Source organism: Stegastes partitus, unplaced genomic scaffold (genome assembly GCF_000690725.1).
Source record: "Stegastes partitus isolate 25-593 unplaced genomic scaffold, Stegastes_partitus-1.0.2 Scaffold428, whole genome shotgun sequence".
Classification (NCBI taxonomy): domain Eukaryota; kingdom Metazoa; phylum Chordata; class Actinopteri; family Pomacentridae; genus Stegastes; species Stegastes partitus.
The window spans coordinates 433,893-450,838 of NW_007578159.1; the positions used below are offsets into that span (position 1 = coordinate 433,893).

The following is a 16,946-nucleotide window of genomic DNA, read 5'->3' on the forward strand; positions in this document are numbered from 1 at the left end:
TCTGCACTAAATAGTCTTTTATTTCAATTAACAACCTAATCATGTATGATACTTCCAGTGCCATTACAGTTAAAATGATTTAGCTGCTCTGTCAAACTGAAAGGAGGATGTAGGTGTATTTTGTACTCGTTCAAAAACTTTGTACTTAGGCATGTGGTTGAAGTTGATGTATACCTCTGCACAGACAGTACTGCAAAGACTTTACTGCCCTGAATTTATGACCGCGAAGTTAATGTCCTCCAGAAAATGTTGGCTGTGGAATTTCTGTCAGCACTCACTGCTATCCTTTTATGTTACAACATACAGCGAGTGTCATAAATTTCTGCACTTCAAATGCAAATGATTCTGTCCCTGGTCATTGGCCAAATGGGCTTAAGCTTACATTTAAATGCACATAACATTAATTTCTGCACCGTGATAGATGGTTATGCTACAGGGGAGACAGCAATGCTAAATCTAATTGCTTCCCCTGAGATGATCAGGACATATTCTGTACCTGAGAAGACAGAGGGGGGGCGGCCTGGACTGAGAACTGGGAATAAAGCCATGTCCTCCCAGCAGGCCGAGACTCGCTCATGATTGAAACAGGCTAACAGATTGGTCGCTGTGTCGCGGCATGTAATATATGTATGCGCGGATATACATTCTGTGGTAACACTTGTTAGCTGAGCACATCCTGTGGTACGTCCACATCCAGAGGGAGAGGGCTTGAAAGCTTTGTCCCCGATACTGAATAATTTACATTCAAGAAGCCGTTGATATTCAAGCCTACAGCTCATTGATATTCAAGACCACCTTAGTTGAATACGACTCAACTCTAAGTCCAGGTAGAGTCGACTCAGGAATCCTAACCAAGCAAAATATACTATTTCCAAATTCACATATGCAAATATAATAATTTAAATAATATTTCAATTATTAGTAGTTAGATTACTGTGCTTAATGGCAGCAACACATCCAAAAATGCCTGTCAAAGTGTTTAAAGTAAGCAATAGTCAAACATATGAAAGGAAAATATGTGAAATTAAAGGTCCCATGTTGCACCCTTTTTCTCAAATTAAGTCTCATAAGTCCCCACACATCAGCTTTTTACCTCAAAATACTGCCAACATGGTTAATTTCACCATTATTGTTGGACCACTGGTTTTAGGGCTGCTCTAGTCCTGCCCCTTTCAGGAAGAAAACTCTCTCTGCATCTGTGATTTGTCGCTGGAGTTGGTTGACCATTGGTTAGTTATGTCTCAGACAGCACCTGGGTTGAAATCTTACTCGCTTGTAGCAGCTTTTATTTTACACCTCCAAGATTCTCACAACCATGAAACACATTAAAATGAATTCTCACCATGTGGGACCTTGAAGTCTAGAAGTAGGTAAGAAACATTTTACGGCGTCTACGTTTTTGAGAGATCTGATTTGATCTGATCTGAACAACAAGCTTTCAGAGAGACTAAGTCTACAACCTCATCATAACAACACAACCTCCTCAAACAGCATGCTATGGCCAAGTTCTCGCCACATCCTATTCTCCAACAGCCATTCAAACAAATTAGCACGCCAACCAAGCAAAGGGAAATACAAATGTGACTGTAAGTGGGGGGATGGGTGGCGTACTATTCCCATCTCATCATCTCAGTTCCGATTATCTGTCCTGCTCAAGCCGAGCCATGAAAATTACTGAAATACAATCCATGTACATTAGCTGCTCAGTGTAGCCTTTTAAGGTGCTGCGTGATTGTGTATGAGATACGCGAGCGAGCCGGTGGATCCCTCGCACGCTTTAATCTTCATTATTCCTTGAATGCAGACACCCATCACTTGTATTAGAGGCATTTAGCTTTAATGTATTCTGAAATCAATCCAGCCAGCCAGCTCATGCGGAATCGATTTGGAGTAAGATCATATTAAAAGTACGTACAGAGTTGACATCTAAGTTCTGGCGTCGTCCCTTCCTGCAACACGGAGGGAGGAGATTTCGCAATGCAAAATCTCTCCCAATTTCCCACAAACACTGCATTGGATATAGATTCAATTATGTGCGGAATGGGCACCAAGCACTGTGTGGTTATTAAGAACAAAACACTCATTTCTAATGAAATTAAACGGAGCAGCGATAAGCAAATGACCATCAACAACGTCGGCGGTGAGAAACAGCTGCTGCTTAAACCACAGAACAGAAGCTCAGCATTTAAACAGACTTATAATAGTTAATATATACAGCGAAAATGAAAGGCATACCTGGAATGAGTGGAGTTGTGTGTAATGTATAAGATTATCCTTCATTAAAAGACTTGAATTTACACAAAGTCAGCAGAAAACTGAGCCAAAACAAGAAACATTATTGAGGGATATTTGTGCAAATGCAACTCAGTTTAGATGACACTGAAATATAAGTTATATTTCACCACTGTAAGTTAATTTAACAGCATTAAAACATCTCGAAAACACATGCAATGATGAAAACATTAATTCATGATCAACACCAGTCAATATTCTATATAAGTGAATAGCAGCAGCATAACGGCAGAAACTAGCAGGGATCACATGCATACAACCAACTTCACAAGCAACCGATGCCACCGAGCAAACGCTTTAACTGCAAAAAAAAAGCCCAGAAATTTCTGCACTACAGGCTTGTTAGTACAGTAAGTGAGGAGACGATGCCCAAGCGCCACGGCAAGCTTTTAAGAGGGCTGGTAGAGTTGTTTTTGTCTCAGGCAGTATTCACAGCGAGAAAACCTCTCCAGCAGCAAAGAGAGGGCACAAACACAATTATATTCCTCCCTCAAGTTAACCTTATGAAGTTAACAAGCACAGAGTTAACAAAAACAAAAAGGAGCCAGCCTAAATAGACAGTTTTATTACACAGGGTCTGCAGTCTAGACTGTAATATTTAGACAGGTTCCAGGCTCTTTGCTCCGGCACATTCAATTTAAAATAAAAACAACAGATACTATATTAAACTACAACGTCTCAGCTGCTACTAAATGATTCCTAGACAGCTGTGCTAGTTCAACGTTTGCTCCTGCACAAGAGCTAACCCAATCGGCCCAGAGTTGCTATTTAGATTGAGGTGGAGTTGTCTCTCAGTGTAAGGAGTAAAGAGGTGATCATGCGAGGGAAGAAGATAATAATGAGTTGCAAAATGGGTCACTGGTTTGCTAAAATCAGCGGGGTACATTCCAAAAGAGCGGAGTCACACAAGAAAACTGGAAACTGTCACACAGACGGAGGAAGCGAGCCTCGTTAATGACAGAAAAATGATTTGCATTGTGACAAAAGTGCACGAAAGGTCAAGAATGTTCTCCGGGATGACGGCGTGCATGCTTCCTTGTTTTCATGATTAAGAGGAGCCTTCATGACCGTAACTTTAGAGGATTCAGCACGAGATGCAAACCGCACAAAAGGCAGTAAGAAGAGGATAGAATCCTGGAAGAAAAATCCGCCTCTTACAAATTGATAAAGAGAATAGAAGAGGAAGTGTGGCAAACTGACACATGGGCATCTATTAATGATTTCACTGCAGGCAGAAGCAATGGATTGAATGCAAAGATAACCTTTCCAAATACTTGAAGCCTGGATTGTATATCAAGACCAGTCCAGATAACATAAAAATACATCAACAGGCATACATTAGTCCACACAGACTCGCTAAACAAGGATTTTTGGGTGCAATAATACATACATGAGTAAATCATGGCTACACTCGTGGATCTCTTCTAGGCTTAGATATCAAAGACACTAGCTGACCCCATCAGAGGCTATATTCTGTGATATATTCAAATATAAATGAGTGTTCCTGGGTAACAGATGGTTAATAAGACTACCGCTGGTTTGGTATAAAAGGCTACTTTGCATGAAGAAGAGCATAAAATTACAGGCTAATTACAACCATAGCTTGCATCACACACATGTAAACAAAGCAACACAGCTACTGCTGGACACCCACAAACAAAACAGTTTACTGAATAACAGAGCATTATGGTGTCACTCCATGTTATCCTCAGCTTGTGCTTAATAAATTGCTCTTACAAAATAGCAAACACGTTGAAAATTTTACATGCAAAATCAGTTCTAGCTAGTTTTCAACTTGTATAATTCCTGCTTGTTTAAACAATGTGGATCTTGAGATTTTGTTGATCTTGTTTGCAACCTGCTTGTCCAAAGAAAATCTCCGTTTTTGTCCCGTCAACTGTTGGTGAGTATCTAGTACGATGACAAACAGAAAAGATGGACAAACTTCTGAGAATGTGGACAAAGTTATGAGTCACTAACAGAAGTTCAATGCAGTCAAACGTTCGCTTCCCCTTTAAGAGGAACCGTGACTCGCCTCGCTGGTGTTGCAGGCGATTTTGAAAAAGCTAAGGGAATACAAACAACCCTGCTGTCTGAGAATAAAATGATGGAAGACACACATTCGAGACAAAAAGGTTCATTTGAACCCAGCCCTGCATTTCCATAAAACCTTGCAAGGATAATGCAATAGCCCATTACCGAAGCCATTACCCATAGCGAAGGAGGCTGCTGCCCAGCCGCATCAGCAACGTAACATTGAATCAGCTCTTTTATTTTCTTGAATGTTCTCCACCATATTATTAAGCGGAGTTCACTAATTGCCTTTAGTCCTCGAGTGTAATGGCAGTGCTGAGGGTTATAGCAGTTGCGTGAAGCCTTCTATACGTTAAATGTTTTGGAAAACATTCACTTACGCCTACATGTAATCATTGTTACGGGTTGTAATCCAATCTACGTGGGAATCTACCCACTTTAATGCCTGTTTGCAGAACGTAAAGGTCATGATGAGACGAGAACGTGGGCTACATTCAGAGAGAAGCTGTTTCTTGTTGCTTCCAGTCTAGATTTTCAATTTATAGAGGAAAACTTTTTTTTTTTTTTAATGTCTGTTGGTTATGTTTGTTTTTGCCTTGCAGTATTCCTGTATACATGTAACATCAACTGTTATTGATTATTGTTGTTAATAATTCTAGCAATTGCATTAACCCATAAAGCAGAAGACGAGCGTGATGCAGTTAAATAGTCAGAAAACGTACTGCAGATTCACTGCAGTACCAGCCTGGAGACTCCTGTCGTTTAATGAGGTGGAGTTACAGGTGTGTGTGCTGACCGCCAGACAGGGTCACATAAAACAAGCGCACCTCCCTGCTGTCTAACTTTTAATTGTAGCAGTCGTTTTGATGAACTCTGCAGCATCAACTTGTGAAAAGGGCCTCTTACTGGAGCAGCATGCTAACGCTAAGCTAGGATTTTTAAAGATTACAACAACATTCAAAACTAAACTGATCTAGTGTGTTGCTCCTCTTGGAGCACAAACACATTTTAGAGGCGGTAGTAAATACTGACAGATTTGCAGGACTGATAAAGCTGCTGCAACAGTATTTGTGGACATCTGTTATGGCTGAGCAGCTGTTTCCAGCTGGACTAACATAAACTGCAATGAGCAAGTTGCTTCATTCTATAGATCAGGTATGAAAATTACTTTGATATCAAACTGCTGTAAAGAGACAAAAAACGTTTTTATAGTTATGTTGAAGACTAACGCTCATTTGTTGTAAAAGTCTGCAGCGAATATTAAGTTTCAATAGTTACAAATGTTAAATTATTCCTTCTTAATCGGCTATGGAAATTGCTTAAGATTTGCATTCCTAGACACTTATATGATGAGATACATGCGGATTCATTCTGCCACCGACATAATAATAATAATAATAATAATAATAATAGATCAGATTTATATAGCGCTTTTCTACACTCAAAGACGCTTTACACTGTCAATTATTCATTCACACACATTCATTCTGGTGGTGGTAGCTACGATTGTAGCCACAGCTGCCCTGGGGCAGATTGACAGAGGCATGGCATCAACCCTCCGACCACCACCTCAAACAATCCATTCATACGCATCCACACCAGGCAAGGTGGGTGAAGTGTCTTGGTGTCTTGCCTAAGGACACAACGACCATGAAACAGGTTACAGGGCGAAATCGAACCGCCGACCTTCCGATCATCGACCGACTCGCTCTACCACCTGAGCCACACACATGAATAGCATGTCCGGATGCTAGGTCAAGGTCACTGTATTAATACTATAATAATGGGTAGATTTGCTTTGCAGAAAAACAACTGATGGCATTTACTGGTCTTAACAAAACACACATTGAAAAAAGACAAGAGACAAAAAGACAAAAAAGTGTTCAGTATTCCGCCTTTCATCGATAAACAGCCAGGAAGTAAAAAGATAAGATAAAATAAATAAGATCAAGATTCTGCAAAGATACAAAAGCTCTTCAAGAAAGTTAGCAATAATGCACAGGATTTCTCTCCTATAATTCAATTTTCATCTTGGAAAAAGTGTATCAAGTCTTACAAAACAAACAGGGAAAAACAGTACATTCTAGGATTTCTGTACTTTATTGAATTGTTGCCTCATCTCAGCCCACCCCTGATAAAACTTTAAAAGCACACACACACACACACACACACACACACACACACACACACACACACACACACACCAGCTGCAGCCACTGCAGAACCCTGTAAAAAGCACTGTCACAGGTTGGAGCCGTAAACCCCCAGTGCTCATTATTCTCTGTTGCAATAGCTGGAAATGAGCTGCAGCTTTCTCTGCCATCTTTCCCTCCCAGCTCCAATGTCATGGTGGTCAGAACCCCTGTAGTGCCGTGTTACCAGGTCAGCTGGTAGTCACAGCAAGGCCAGACACAAGACACATTGAGCCGTGTGCATCCCGGCTGGCCGTCTCTCCGCCCGCCCTCCGACACACACATTTCCTCTTCCCAATTTCTCACACGCCGACCGTGACCTTGTCCTCCGAAGTGGCAGCTAAAATTAGCCGAATGCATGAGGGAAACAGCCCTGTGGATTAAACAAACTGCAATGCAGTATTTAAAGACAGGAGATGCAGCCTCGTGGCGGTGAAGCTACAGCACGCATAGGTGTGTGTCGGATCCGCTTTCATACGTACCGGTTCTGAAACACGAGAGCTCCATAATGGCATCTTTGCGGAAACAGTTGTTGTTCACTTATTTACTTAAGCTGAACCTGAAATCGATACAATCACCTCTTGAACCGTGGCCGAGTAATGTGATAAGGGGGGAGAACATACAGACCGCAAGAAAGCAAAGATCAGTGTCAGAGTTACTGAAAGAAAGTGTCTGTATAGAACCTTCCACTGTCAGGAGCTTTTTTCCGACCCTGGCTGAAGTGTCCTGTGCGCCGCCGGTGCAGGTGGTTTATTCAAATTACCACTTTCAACAGCTTCGGTTGCAAAGGCTAATTGAAAGGTCGCTTAAGATAATGGAAAAAAAAAAAAAAGGGGGCTGCGTTACCAATCTTGCCGACATGTCAATCAGATCATTTGTTCATTATTATGCTTCAATTACACACCAGTACTTGCATGCAGTTATTGCATAAATAAGGGTTCAGCACTTTTTACATTAGTAATTGACAGAAGCTCTTGAACTCAGTGTAATGAAAATGAATGGTGCGGGCGTTTGCATGGTCTCTCTCACACTTGTTAAATGGACTGTGGCATTCTGGCCTGTTTTAGATTTACCAAAAAAAAACATGAAGAGAAGTCAACACACATGCTGCGGAGACAAAGCTGTACGCACAGACAGCGACGCTAAATCTAACACCACACACACACCTCCAGAGACACACATCAGACCTTTTACCACTCCCCCCCTGCCCTCTGTGGGTGTGTGTGTAGTTTTCTCAGTCAAAGTGTTGGAATGCCTCCATAAATTATTCAACCGCAGCGCCTGCTATCTGAAGATAACGCGGGGGTCTTTATCGGTCAGCGTGTACAGAGACACTGTGCCGGTGACTATACAAGCACCTAGAGGGATTTGGGGCACGTTCTGTGTAAGGATGCGTGTCACTGTGGCAGCGAAGCATACAAAAGAATATAGCCCCTATCTGCAGGTTTATGTTGTAAGGTCACTTTCATTTTCTCCGGGGATAGTCTCGGTTTTCAGCTCATCAAACAAAGGGTGATTTGGAAATAATGCAGGTTTATCAGGATAGTCGCCTGCCATTTAATCTAGTAGGAAATATTAAATAATAAAAATATATTTCTGAAGAAAAACTGACAAGCCAGAAACTCCCAAAACTCACAATTTAAGCATATTAATGTCAGTTTGACAATCGAGCTACTTAAAGCATTAAACTATGCATAAATGTCTACCTATTAATTATTTAGTACACATGAGACAATGCAGTTAGAGCAAAAACTAAACTTAAAAAATCATGTCAGGGCATAATTTTTTCAAAAATGCTAAAAAAAAAAATCTTGCCCCACTTTCTTAATTTTGAGTATTTTCTGGTTTTTAAAGTCTTCTATGACAATAAAGTGGATATCTACAGGTTCTCAAGTGCAACTCGGACTAAATAAAGCCTACATCTGTCAACTTAAGCTCTATAAGATATTGAGATGGGTAATTTTTCATTACTTTTTGGCATTTTTCTAAAGGCGAACTGAAGGAAAGGGCTTCTTAATAGTCTTTGCTGAGCTGCTACTGCAGACAGTGATTAACCAGGAAAATAACTGGCCGATTACTTTGAAGTTTCAGCATTAAAAGCAAATTTACATCTACATATTTCAACTTTAACTTGATCTGTGTGTTTAACCGAAAGCCCCAAAATGCACAATTTTAAGCATATTATCAGTTTCGACAAACTACTTTTTGCTCCCTCGTATTGTTTCAAAGTCAATAAATTCACTTTAGTTAGAGCAGTTAGAGTTGAAACTAAACTTAACCGATCATTTGAAGTACTTATTCTTTCAAAAATGCAAAAGAAAAAGTTGTTCCCACTTTCTTAATCTTGAGCATTTTCTGTTTTTTAAAGTCTTCTGTGGTAATAAAGTGTAAATCTACAGATTCTCAAGTGCTGCTCAGACTAAATAAATCTAAAGTTAGTTCGTTAACTCGACTTCTAAAGGAAGTTTGACATTTTATGAAAAGTGCACTGGAGGAAAATTGCAAAAGTACAAAACTGAAGCTCGAGTTCTCAAGGAAATCTGACATTTTCCAAAAAGAACTGGAGGAAAAGTGCAAATCTGCAAAACAGCAGAGGAAGCTTGAACATTTTAATATGCAGACAAATAGAGGCACTGGAATACAGAAAAGTACACGCTTAGCTGCTACTGTGGAAAGCAGATAATCAGGAAAACAACTGGCAGATTTATTTATTCATCCAGCATTAAAAGCAGATTTCCATCTAAATATTTCAACCTTAACCTGGTCTGTGTGTTTTTGGTCAATAACATCCGACATGTCTGCCCCCGTTAGACTGCAGCACAATCAATTCATACCAGCGTCTGACTTGAACTTCACATGTGATGTATTACACCAGAACAGGTCAAACGTTCCACTGAGACACTCTGCTTTATCCAATCTGAGCAAAATAAATAAATATAGAAACCAGACAAGGGCATCCGTCCACTGTTTTCAGGACTTGTGTGAATTCCTCCGAGCCACTGAAACACCATTTTCTCTGCACGGCCACTTGGTGTCAGTCTTGCACACGGCATGGATGCAGCTCCTGCCGCACAGCAGACGCATTCTTTCCATGATTATCAAGATTAGTTGACGGAGCACTGAAACGGATCAACCAATAATTGCTTGAACATGCAGATAAGCCTATTGACAGTCGCTGCTGCTATTCTTCTCGTCTATTTTTAGGTCTACCCTAATTATCAAGATGGACCCCCCAGGCTGGCATATGCCACATGTCTGTATGCTTTGCATGTCACCATCTCCCATTGGAATGACAGATATGTTTAGTATTGTGTTATATTAAGTGCTGGCAGTGCCCTGTAGGCTATGGACTTTTGGAGTAACCGAATCCCAGAATATCCTTTTGAGCCTCCCCCCATTGGGGCGAGAAGAAAGACAGACGGACCCTCCAGTTGGCCACTCGTGCCAGGCCTGCCTCCACATATGGCCTGTATGATGTTCAGCCCTGACACCATTTCATCAAGGAGTCCTTGGAAAAAGTCGTCCAGCTAGACATATGGCTGATCCTCCAACACTGTTGCGATTTACTTTTGTGTTTAGATGTTAGGAGGCATCTTATTGCGGAGTAATGCTGGAAAAGTTCACAAGCTGAAAATTAACCCAAAAGCGCACTTATTTGTATAAGAATTCGGGGATGTGCAGCGATAAGCGCCACTGATTAGTAATTTACACAGGTAAGATTCAAAGCCCCAGGATATTTCACGTCAAAGAAACAAAGCAGAAAAAGATGACAAGTAAAGGAAGAGCTAAACCCAATTACGGGATCCGAATGCCAAGCTGCCAAGCGAGCGTAGCCGAGTGGAAACAGCAAATAGCAGGATCCATATCATAATAAAGGAATGCTACTCACTAGATTGTCTTACAGCAAAAGATTAAGTCAAACGGCAAATTCCTATATTCAGTTCCTGTTGCTGATTATTACACACAAGGTTCACAAGGCCTTTGGCGCACTTTGGAGCAGGCATCAGCCAATCACAGAGCAGCAGTGAGACATTGTGTATGCAGATGTTTACACTTTGTGTGTATGAGACAGTTTGCAACAGAAAAAAACTATTAAACAGAGCTTTAAATCATCATTTTAGACACTCTACACCAAAGCAATACTCATATATTAGCAGCCTACCAGTGGTTTAATTGAGTGAAACTCATTCACTGTCTGAAAACGAACAAAGAACATTAATAAATATTGCAAATTAAAAGCTAATCAGGAACAATATATTGTTTTAGAAGGCTTCAACCTTGAAATGTGTTATTGTTTAACAAAAGTCACTTCATTTATGGAAAAAAAAGAAAAGAAAAACAGAAATTTCCAAGGTGACCACTGTGTCCTTTATTTAGGTAATGCAGTTCATCCTCAGTGTGACCTTGGCACAAACAAAGAAAGATCATTTGCGAGCCGAGGCCAAGTGTTACCACCCAGTTGGCACCGGCTGTTTGGCACTCCATCCAAAGAAGTCAAATAGAGTGAATGTGTGGCATAAACAAGCCTGTGGGTGGAAACATAAACATGAAAGACAGACTTTTTTTTTTTTTTTTAGCCTTCGCTGATCATAAACACCTTATGTTCCACCGTCCCGACTGCTAAAGCCACAGCAACAGCGCCGTGACCCACCTTCCACAAGTTTCCCTCCTACACCCCAACCAGTCAGCCCACATCGCTGCCTTCCTCTTTCCCTCTCTGGTCCCTGCGTCCTCGCCCCACCCTCTTTTTCTTTAGACTTTTCCGCTCCTTCATTCTTTTCTGGCCTGTGTCCCAAGGCAGATGGTCCATGCAAGCAGATGCTCCCCACCCAGCTCGTGCGGAGGAAAAACAAAGCCTGGATGCAAAGCAAACAAAATCTGCTGGAGGGTGCCCAGGAGACGAGCAGCGACGTCCACAGCGCAATTAATCCTGGGTGTGACCATGGACCGTCTTTTTATCGACCAGTTGAGACAAAACACAGGTGGTCAAAAAAGGAAAGAAAAAAAAAAATCGGCCAACAGCAAAGTCTACCTTCTTGATGATGGGGAGAACACTTAACTCCACACCAGTTGGTGCACCATTAGGACGATCTACTGCGCCAGAACTGACTGCTTAATAAGTCAAACTGTCCAATTGTGAATCTATTTACAGAGTGGAGATAAAACTAGGCAAACAGATCCAAAATGTGGATGATCCTCACTTCCAAATGCAAACGGATTCATCCTTCTGAAGAGGTACAAAAGTAAAGCGAGTTAAATCCCCCAATTATTGCTGCAATTTTCATGATTTAAAAAGCAAAAAAACATCACAACTTGCATCTCATAATGTGACTTCAAGCAGCTGCCACTTCCTAAAAATATCAGGTCTTAAAAACAATACGTGGTCCAATTCTAAGTTTCATCACTTCGCCTTTAAATAGGTGCATTAGCATAATCGTCACTTCGTTCTTTGAAATCACCAGGTGCAATATAATTAGGTCTAATAACAAATCAAACGGTGCTTCTTTTGCAGAAACAAAGACAGAAGAAGAACTTCCTTATGTGATCCTGTACGGCAGACTGTCAAAGCTCTCCTCTGAAAAGCTGAATCACACCGCTCTGCCATCTGACAGATTTGGAGCAGTCTCTCTTCTAACTGTACCTTTGCTTCTCAAGACCCGACTGACTGACTGACAGATGCTGAGAAAACACACAAACACACACACACACACACACACACACACACACGGCATGTGGTCAGTTCCATATGCGCTCAAAGCTGTTGTCTAAGAACAATGTACACAACAGATCCTCTCTTTGTGCCAAACAGCATCATCATCATCACACATAAATAACTCTCTGAAGTAAGTAGCTTTACATTTGAAGCTTATTTAAAGACCTCCCCTGGCAGTGATCGGTGATGACTTCTTTTTCTTTACATTGTACAGTGACTTCAGTGAAAACCTGGCGTCTACACGCTGAGATCTTGAATATGTGATAACATCCTGCAAATGGGTTATTGCACTGGGTTGCATCAAAACCTAACCCCAAGCACAACTCATTGGCTCCAACATTAAAATCCTGACTCAGTGCTAATGTCCTACATATTGATTACTTCAGAGAAGCCTGTTTCTCGGTCTAGTTTATGAAGGAAAGCAGATATGAATTGCGAATGGCCATCCTAATTCTCAACCTTATGCTCGCAGTCGTCCCAGGTGACCAACACTGCTTTGGTTGTCTGCGGACTGACAGCAGTCTGCAAATTTAGGAGTTCATAAACTAGTTTTCTCGGAAAATATTACGTACGTAGCAGAGTAAGCACGAGCCCAAGTAATTAAAAGCAAGCAAATGAAGCATTGACTCAGCTACGAGCCTAATGGTAACATTTTTACTGTTAATGTTTTACTACTTAATGTTGTTTGGCATTGCCCAAGGCCCGGTATGAGGCATAATTAGATATAATTCATACTAACGCAAAAGAAATGAGGCCATTCATCACCAAAAAGCCCACAACGGACAACTTTCCTCAACTGTGTGAGTGCAAAAAGACGGAGCTAGCCGTGGTGCTGAAAGTACCTCAATCGGAACAATAAACCTTACGGGGGTGCGTTTCATATATCGCCTTTCTGAAACTCAGGGATTCTGTACAAAAGGAGAGAAATGTCTGGGGGAGCCGCAGGCAGGCACCGACAGACGTTGTAATGGTGATCTGAGAGAGCTCCAAGGCACTGATGCAAAGAATCACTGCAACAAGGAGGCAGCTCTTGGGAGGATCAACTCATGGCTGGGTGGCTTTAGCATTTTTATGGGTGATTGTTACATTTTAAGATTTCCCCCGGGAACGGAGCGTGATGTGGTAGTCAGATGGGGGGGAATAACAGTGGGGGCTTTAGAGAGAGAGCAAGAGAGAGAAAGTGGTAAAGAGTTGAGGAAAAATAAGCACCAGGGGGTAGACTGTGGTTTCCTCTCTACAGAAATCAGTGGTTACTGAGCGATGCAAGCTACTAACACAGGCCTGGAAGTCCCAGGTCCTCTAGACTGACCCTCTATAGTTTTATTGAAAGTTAAGCAACCTGAATAATGAGAAATGTAGTCAGAAGCAGCAATTACAGCAAATGAGAGGGGCTGTGAGTCACTTGCTGCCTCGGGCAAACTACAGCAATCCCACAATTTTCAGCTACAAATCAAAGTAAACATGTTTTAAATTAAGATACCTACGAGTTAAGCCACAACATCCTAGAACGAAGAAATGAAAGATAACTCTCCGGTGCCTTGACTCTCACCAACACGATGCTCACTGTGCCCACGTCCATGTCCCGGATCATTCATGCATATCTAAGAGTCTGCATGTCCTAATTAGTCTGCATGAACAGCTACTTTAGCAGTTGCATACTGATTTTTTTTCTTCACGCACTTCCTGGTATGGGAGATCCCCGAACCGCAATATAAAACGCTCAGCTCAAATCTGTTTAAAATCCTCAAGGTATGACTCGTTTCTTTAACAAACGGATAATGAGAAGTCAATTAGGTGTGCAAACAAACATTAACCTGAGCCAGGAATGATGAGCAGTTAACTGCTCTTCTGGCTCTCTGAGAGGCAGTGAGGAGCCTGAGGGGAAACCTATGGACTATAACTGAGTGATCATTATTCTGGATGCCGGCCAAGCGCTGTGGAGGAGGGAGCCGAGGAACTGAATATATTATGGTCTCTTTTTTCTTAGCAGATGCCCCTGTGTCTATACATTCAAATCCCATTATCACAAGGAGGTTCAAAAGTTTTGCACACTGTCGACTACAGTGGGAGACGAACATGAAAAGAACTACCTTTATAGGCCTTTTTAACTACAGACATTTTGAATTTATAGCAGGAAAGGCACAGGTGTGTTCTAATTAGGACAGGTGCTGCTATTGTGCACTTATTGGAACTGAACGCTCATCAGTGTTATTAATTCCACCTGTGATAACTCACAACCTGCTGGCAAAATCATTACACAGAAATGGCAATAAAGAAAATATATTACTGCTAAGTTGAAAAGAGTAACCGATTTATTTCTTACAAGAGAAGGCAAAAGTCCAGACATGACTCTTGAGTTACTTACAATGCAAAAGAAAAAAGAATAAAAACATGCAAACTAAACCTCAGCATGAGAAGAAAAATTAGCTTAACTCACTACCCGCTGGTAAAATTATTGCACAGAAATGTAATGAAGAAAATATATTACCGCTAAGTTAGATTTTGACAAATACGACCAATATTTTTTTTCTTTCAAGAGAAGGCAAAAGTCCAGACATGACTCTAAAGTTAACTCAAAATGAAAAAAAAAAAAAAAAAAGGAAAGAAAACCATAAAAACATGCAAGCTAAACTTTAGCATGAGAAGAACAGCTAGCTAATTAGCATAACTCACATCCTGCTGGTAAAACTACAAAAATGGCAACACAGAAAACATATTACTGCTAAGTTGGATTTTGACAAATATGATCAATATTTTTTTCTTTCAAGAGAAAACAAAAGTCCAGACATGACTCTAAAGTTAACTCAAAATGCAAAATATATATCTATAAAAACATGCAAGTAAACTATAGCATGAGAAGAAAAAGTAGCTAATTAGCACAAGTCACAACCAGCTGGTACAATTACACAGAAATAATAAATAAAACATTTTATTGTTTTTTTTTTTTGACAGTATTTTTTCTTTCTTTCAAGAAAAGTCAAAAGTTCCTTCAAAATGCAAAAGAAAAAAAATAAAAACATGCAAGCTAATTAGCTTAAAACTTTAAAATGTCAATTTAATATTGCCTTTTTTTTAAATAATAAAGATGACATATAAATAAAATTACTTACACAAAAATACTACTTTTTTTTTTAACCGCATTGAATTGCTTGCTTTCGCCATTAATTGTCTTTTCTGGTTGTGTCATTAATAAACTTTAGCTTTAAAGTTGTGTTTTTTCTCAAAACAACGACTTGTTTTTTGCATTTCACACAAGCCGAATTAAATAGTAGGTCTGCAATGACACAAAACTGAAGTTTTGCTGTAACAGGTTGACAGTTTCGCAAGGCAATATTAAATTGGGGCAAAATTGCGCAGGAGTTTTGCATAACGTCCGCTCCATGCGAACCCCCCCATAAATCAGCACATTATCGCGCCCCAGCACGCCACCACTGTCCTACCAGATGAAGAAACAGCGGCGTCCACTCGGGCAGAGATGGTCTCCACTCTCTTTGCATCCATCGTTATATCCGCAGGTGGACTTTTTTTTGTCTTATTTTTTTTAAAGTGGAAAGGAGCTTCGTCTTCTGCTGCTACTACTTGCTGCTCATCCAACTCCCAAGTTTCGCGGCGTGTGCGAGAGACTGGCAGCGCTGGAAGGCTGCTCGTTCCCGCTGCTCTTTGGGCGGGAGCGCGCATAGGTGGGTGGTAAGTGGTGGTATGTAAGAGAGCTCTGTGGATGTAGATTAGGGTAAACAAAATGCCTTTGCTGGGTTCAAAATGCACCAAAATGTGATGCTTGTTCTTTTGTTTTATTGCAAACTGCATCAAGCAATCAATCAGAGTTTATTTGGATGGCATTCTCACACAAGTGAAGCGCTTTACAGGAAAAAAAATAAAACAGAAACAACCCCAGAGAAACAACAGGGAATGAGGGAACACTGTCATAAATAAATGCAATGAAGAAACACCACTGCACAATAATAAAAAAAAGAAAGTGATCATAAACAGATGATTCAGTCTGCTGCTAACTGGTTTGAATTAGCCACCAGAAAAAGGGCAGAGAACAGCGGACAGTCAGAGGAAACCTCCTGGGGCCGACCTGCCTCCTATTCAGGATGTAGACATCCGGAGCGAGGAAACATGCATGTAACATCACCGCAGATCCATCACACCGTGGTGCAGACATAACCGCCTCCAATTCCTCCCCTCTGGCATGCGCTGAATGCCAAAACAAGACACAAGAACAGTTTATTCCCACAGGCCATCGCTCTGATTAATATTTAAATCAGCGTGGAAACAACTCGCACTGAATCCCAGCCCTGTATATACTGTACATCGCACGCCTGTTTATATTTCATCCCAGAAACGCTGCTCTCGGTTCCATGGCGTCCACCTACCTCATGGAAAGAAGGTGTTTTGCAGCTGTTGTCTATAGTTCTACATAGCAATTAAACACTCATTTTCTTTCTAGAATGTCTTCATTTTGTTGTATTTTGAGCAAGTACGTTGAGAGAGTAAAGTTTCTGTATGTGTTCACATACTTGGCCAATAAAGCTGATTCTGATTCTCACATAGATAAATAAATTAAATTGACTGAATTTAAAATAATACAAAATTAGGTACATCTTTAGCTTTTACAAAAGAGATGTGGACCATAATACCAAAAGACTGACACACTCTGACTTTAACTATAATCAAAGGGCCAATACCAGAAGATCTAAGGACTCCAGAAG

At 40.8% G+C, this 16,946-nt stretch overlaps 1 protein-coding gene across 1 annotated transcript in view; it reads right to left on the minus strand.

Moving 5' to 3' along the window:
• kcnip4a (potassium voltage-gated channel interacting protein 4a) overlaps positions 1-15,773 on the minus strand; it is a 141,915-nt gene extending 126,142 nt beyond the window's left edge. The window contains exon 1 of the mRNA XM_008286045.1: positions 15,672-15,773. Within this exon, the coding sequence (XP_008284267.1) occupies positions 15,672-15,732 (61 nt within the window). The 5' untranslated portion in view covers positions 15,733-15,773. The remainder of the gene's footprint in view (positions 1-15,671) is intronic.
• Between the last annotated feature and the right edge of the window lie 1,173 nt (positions 15,774-16,946).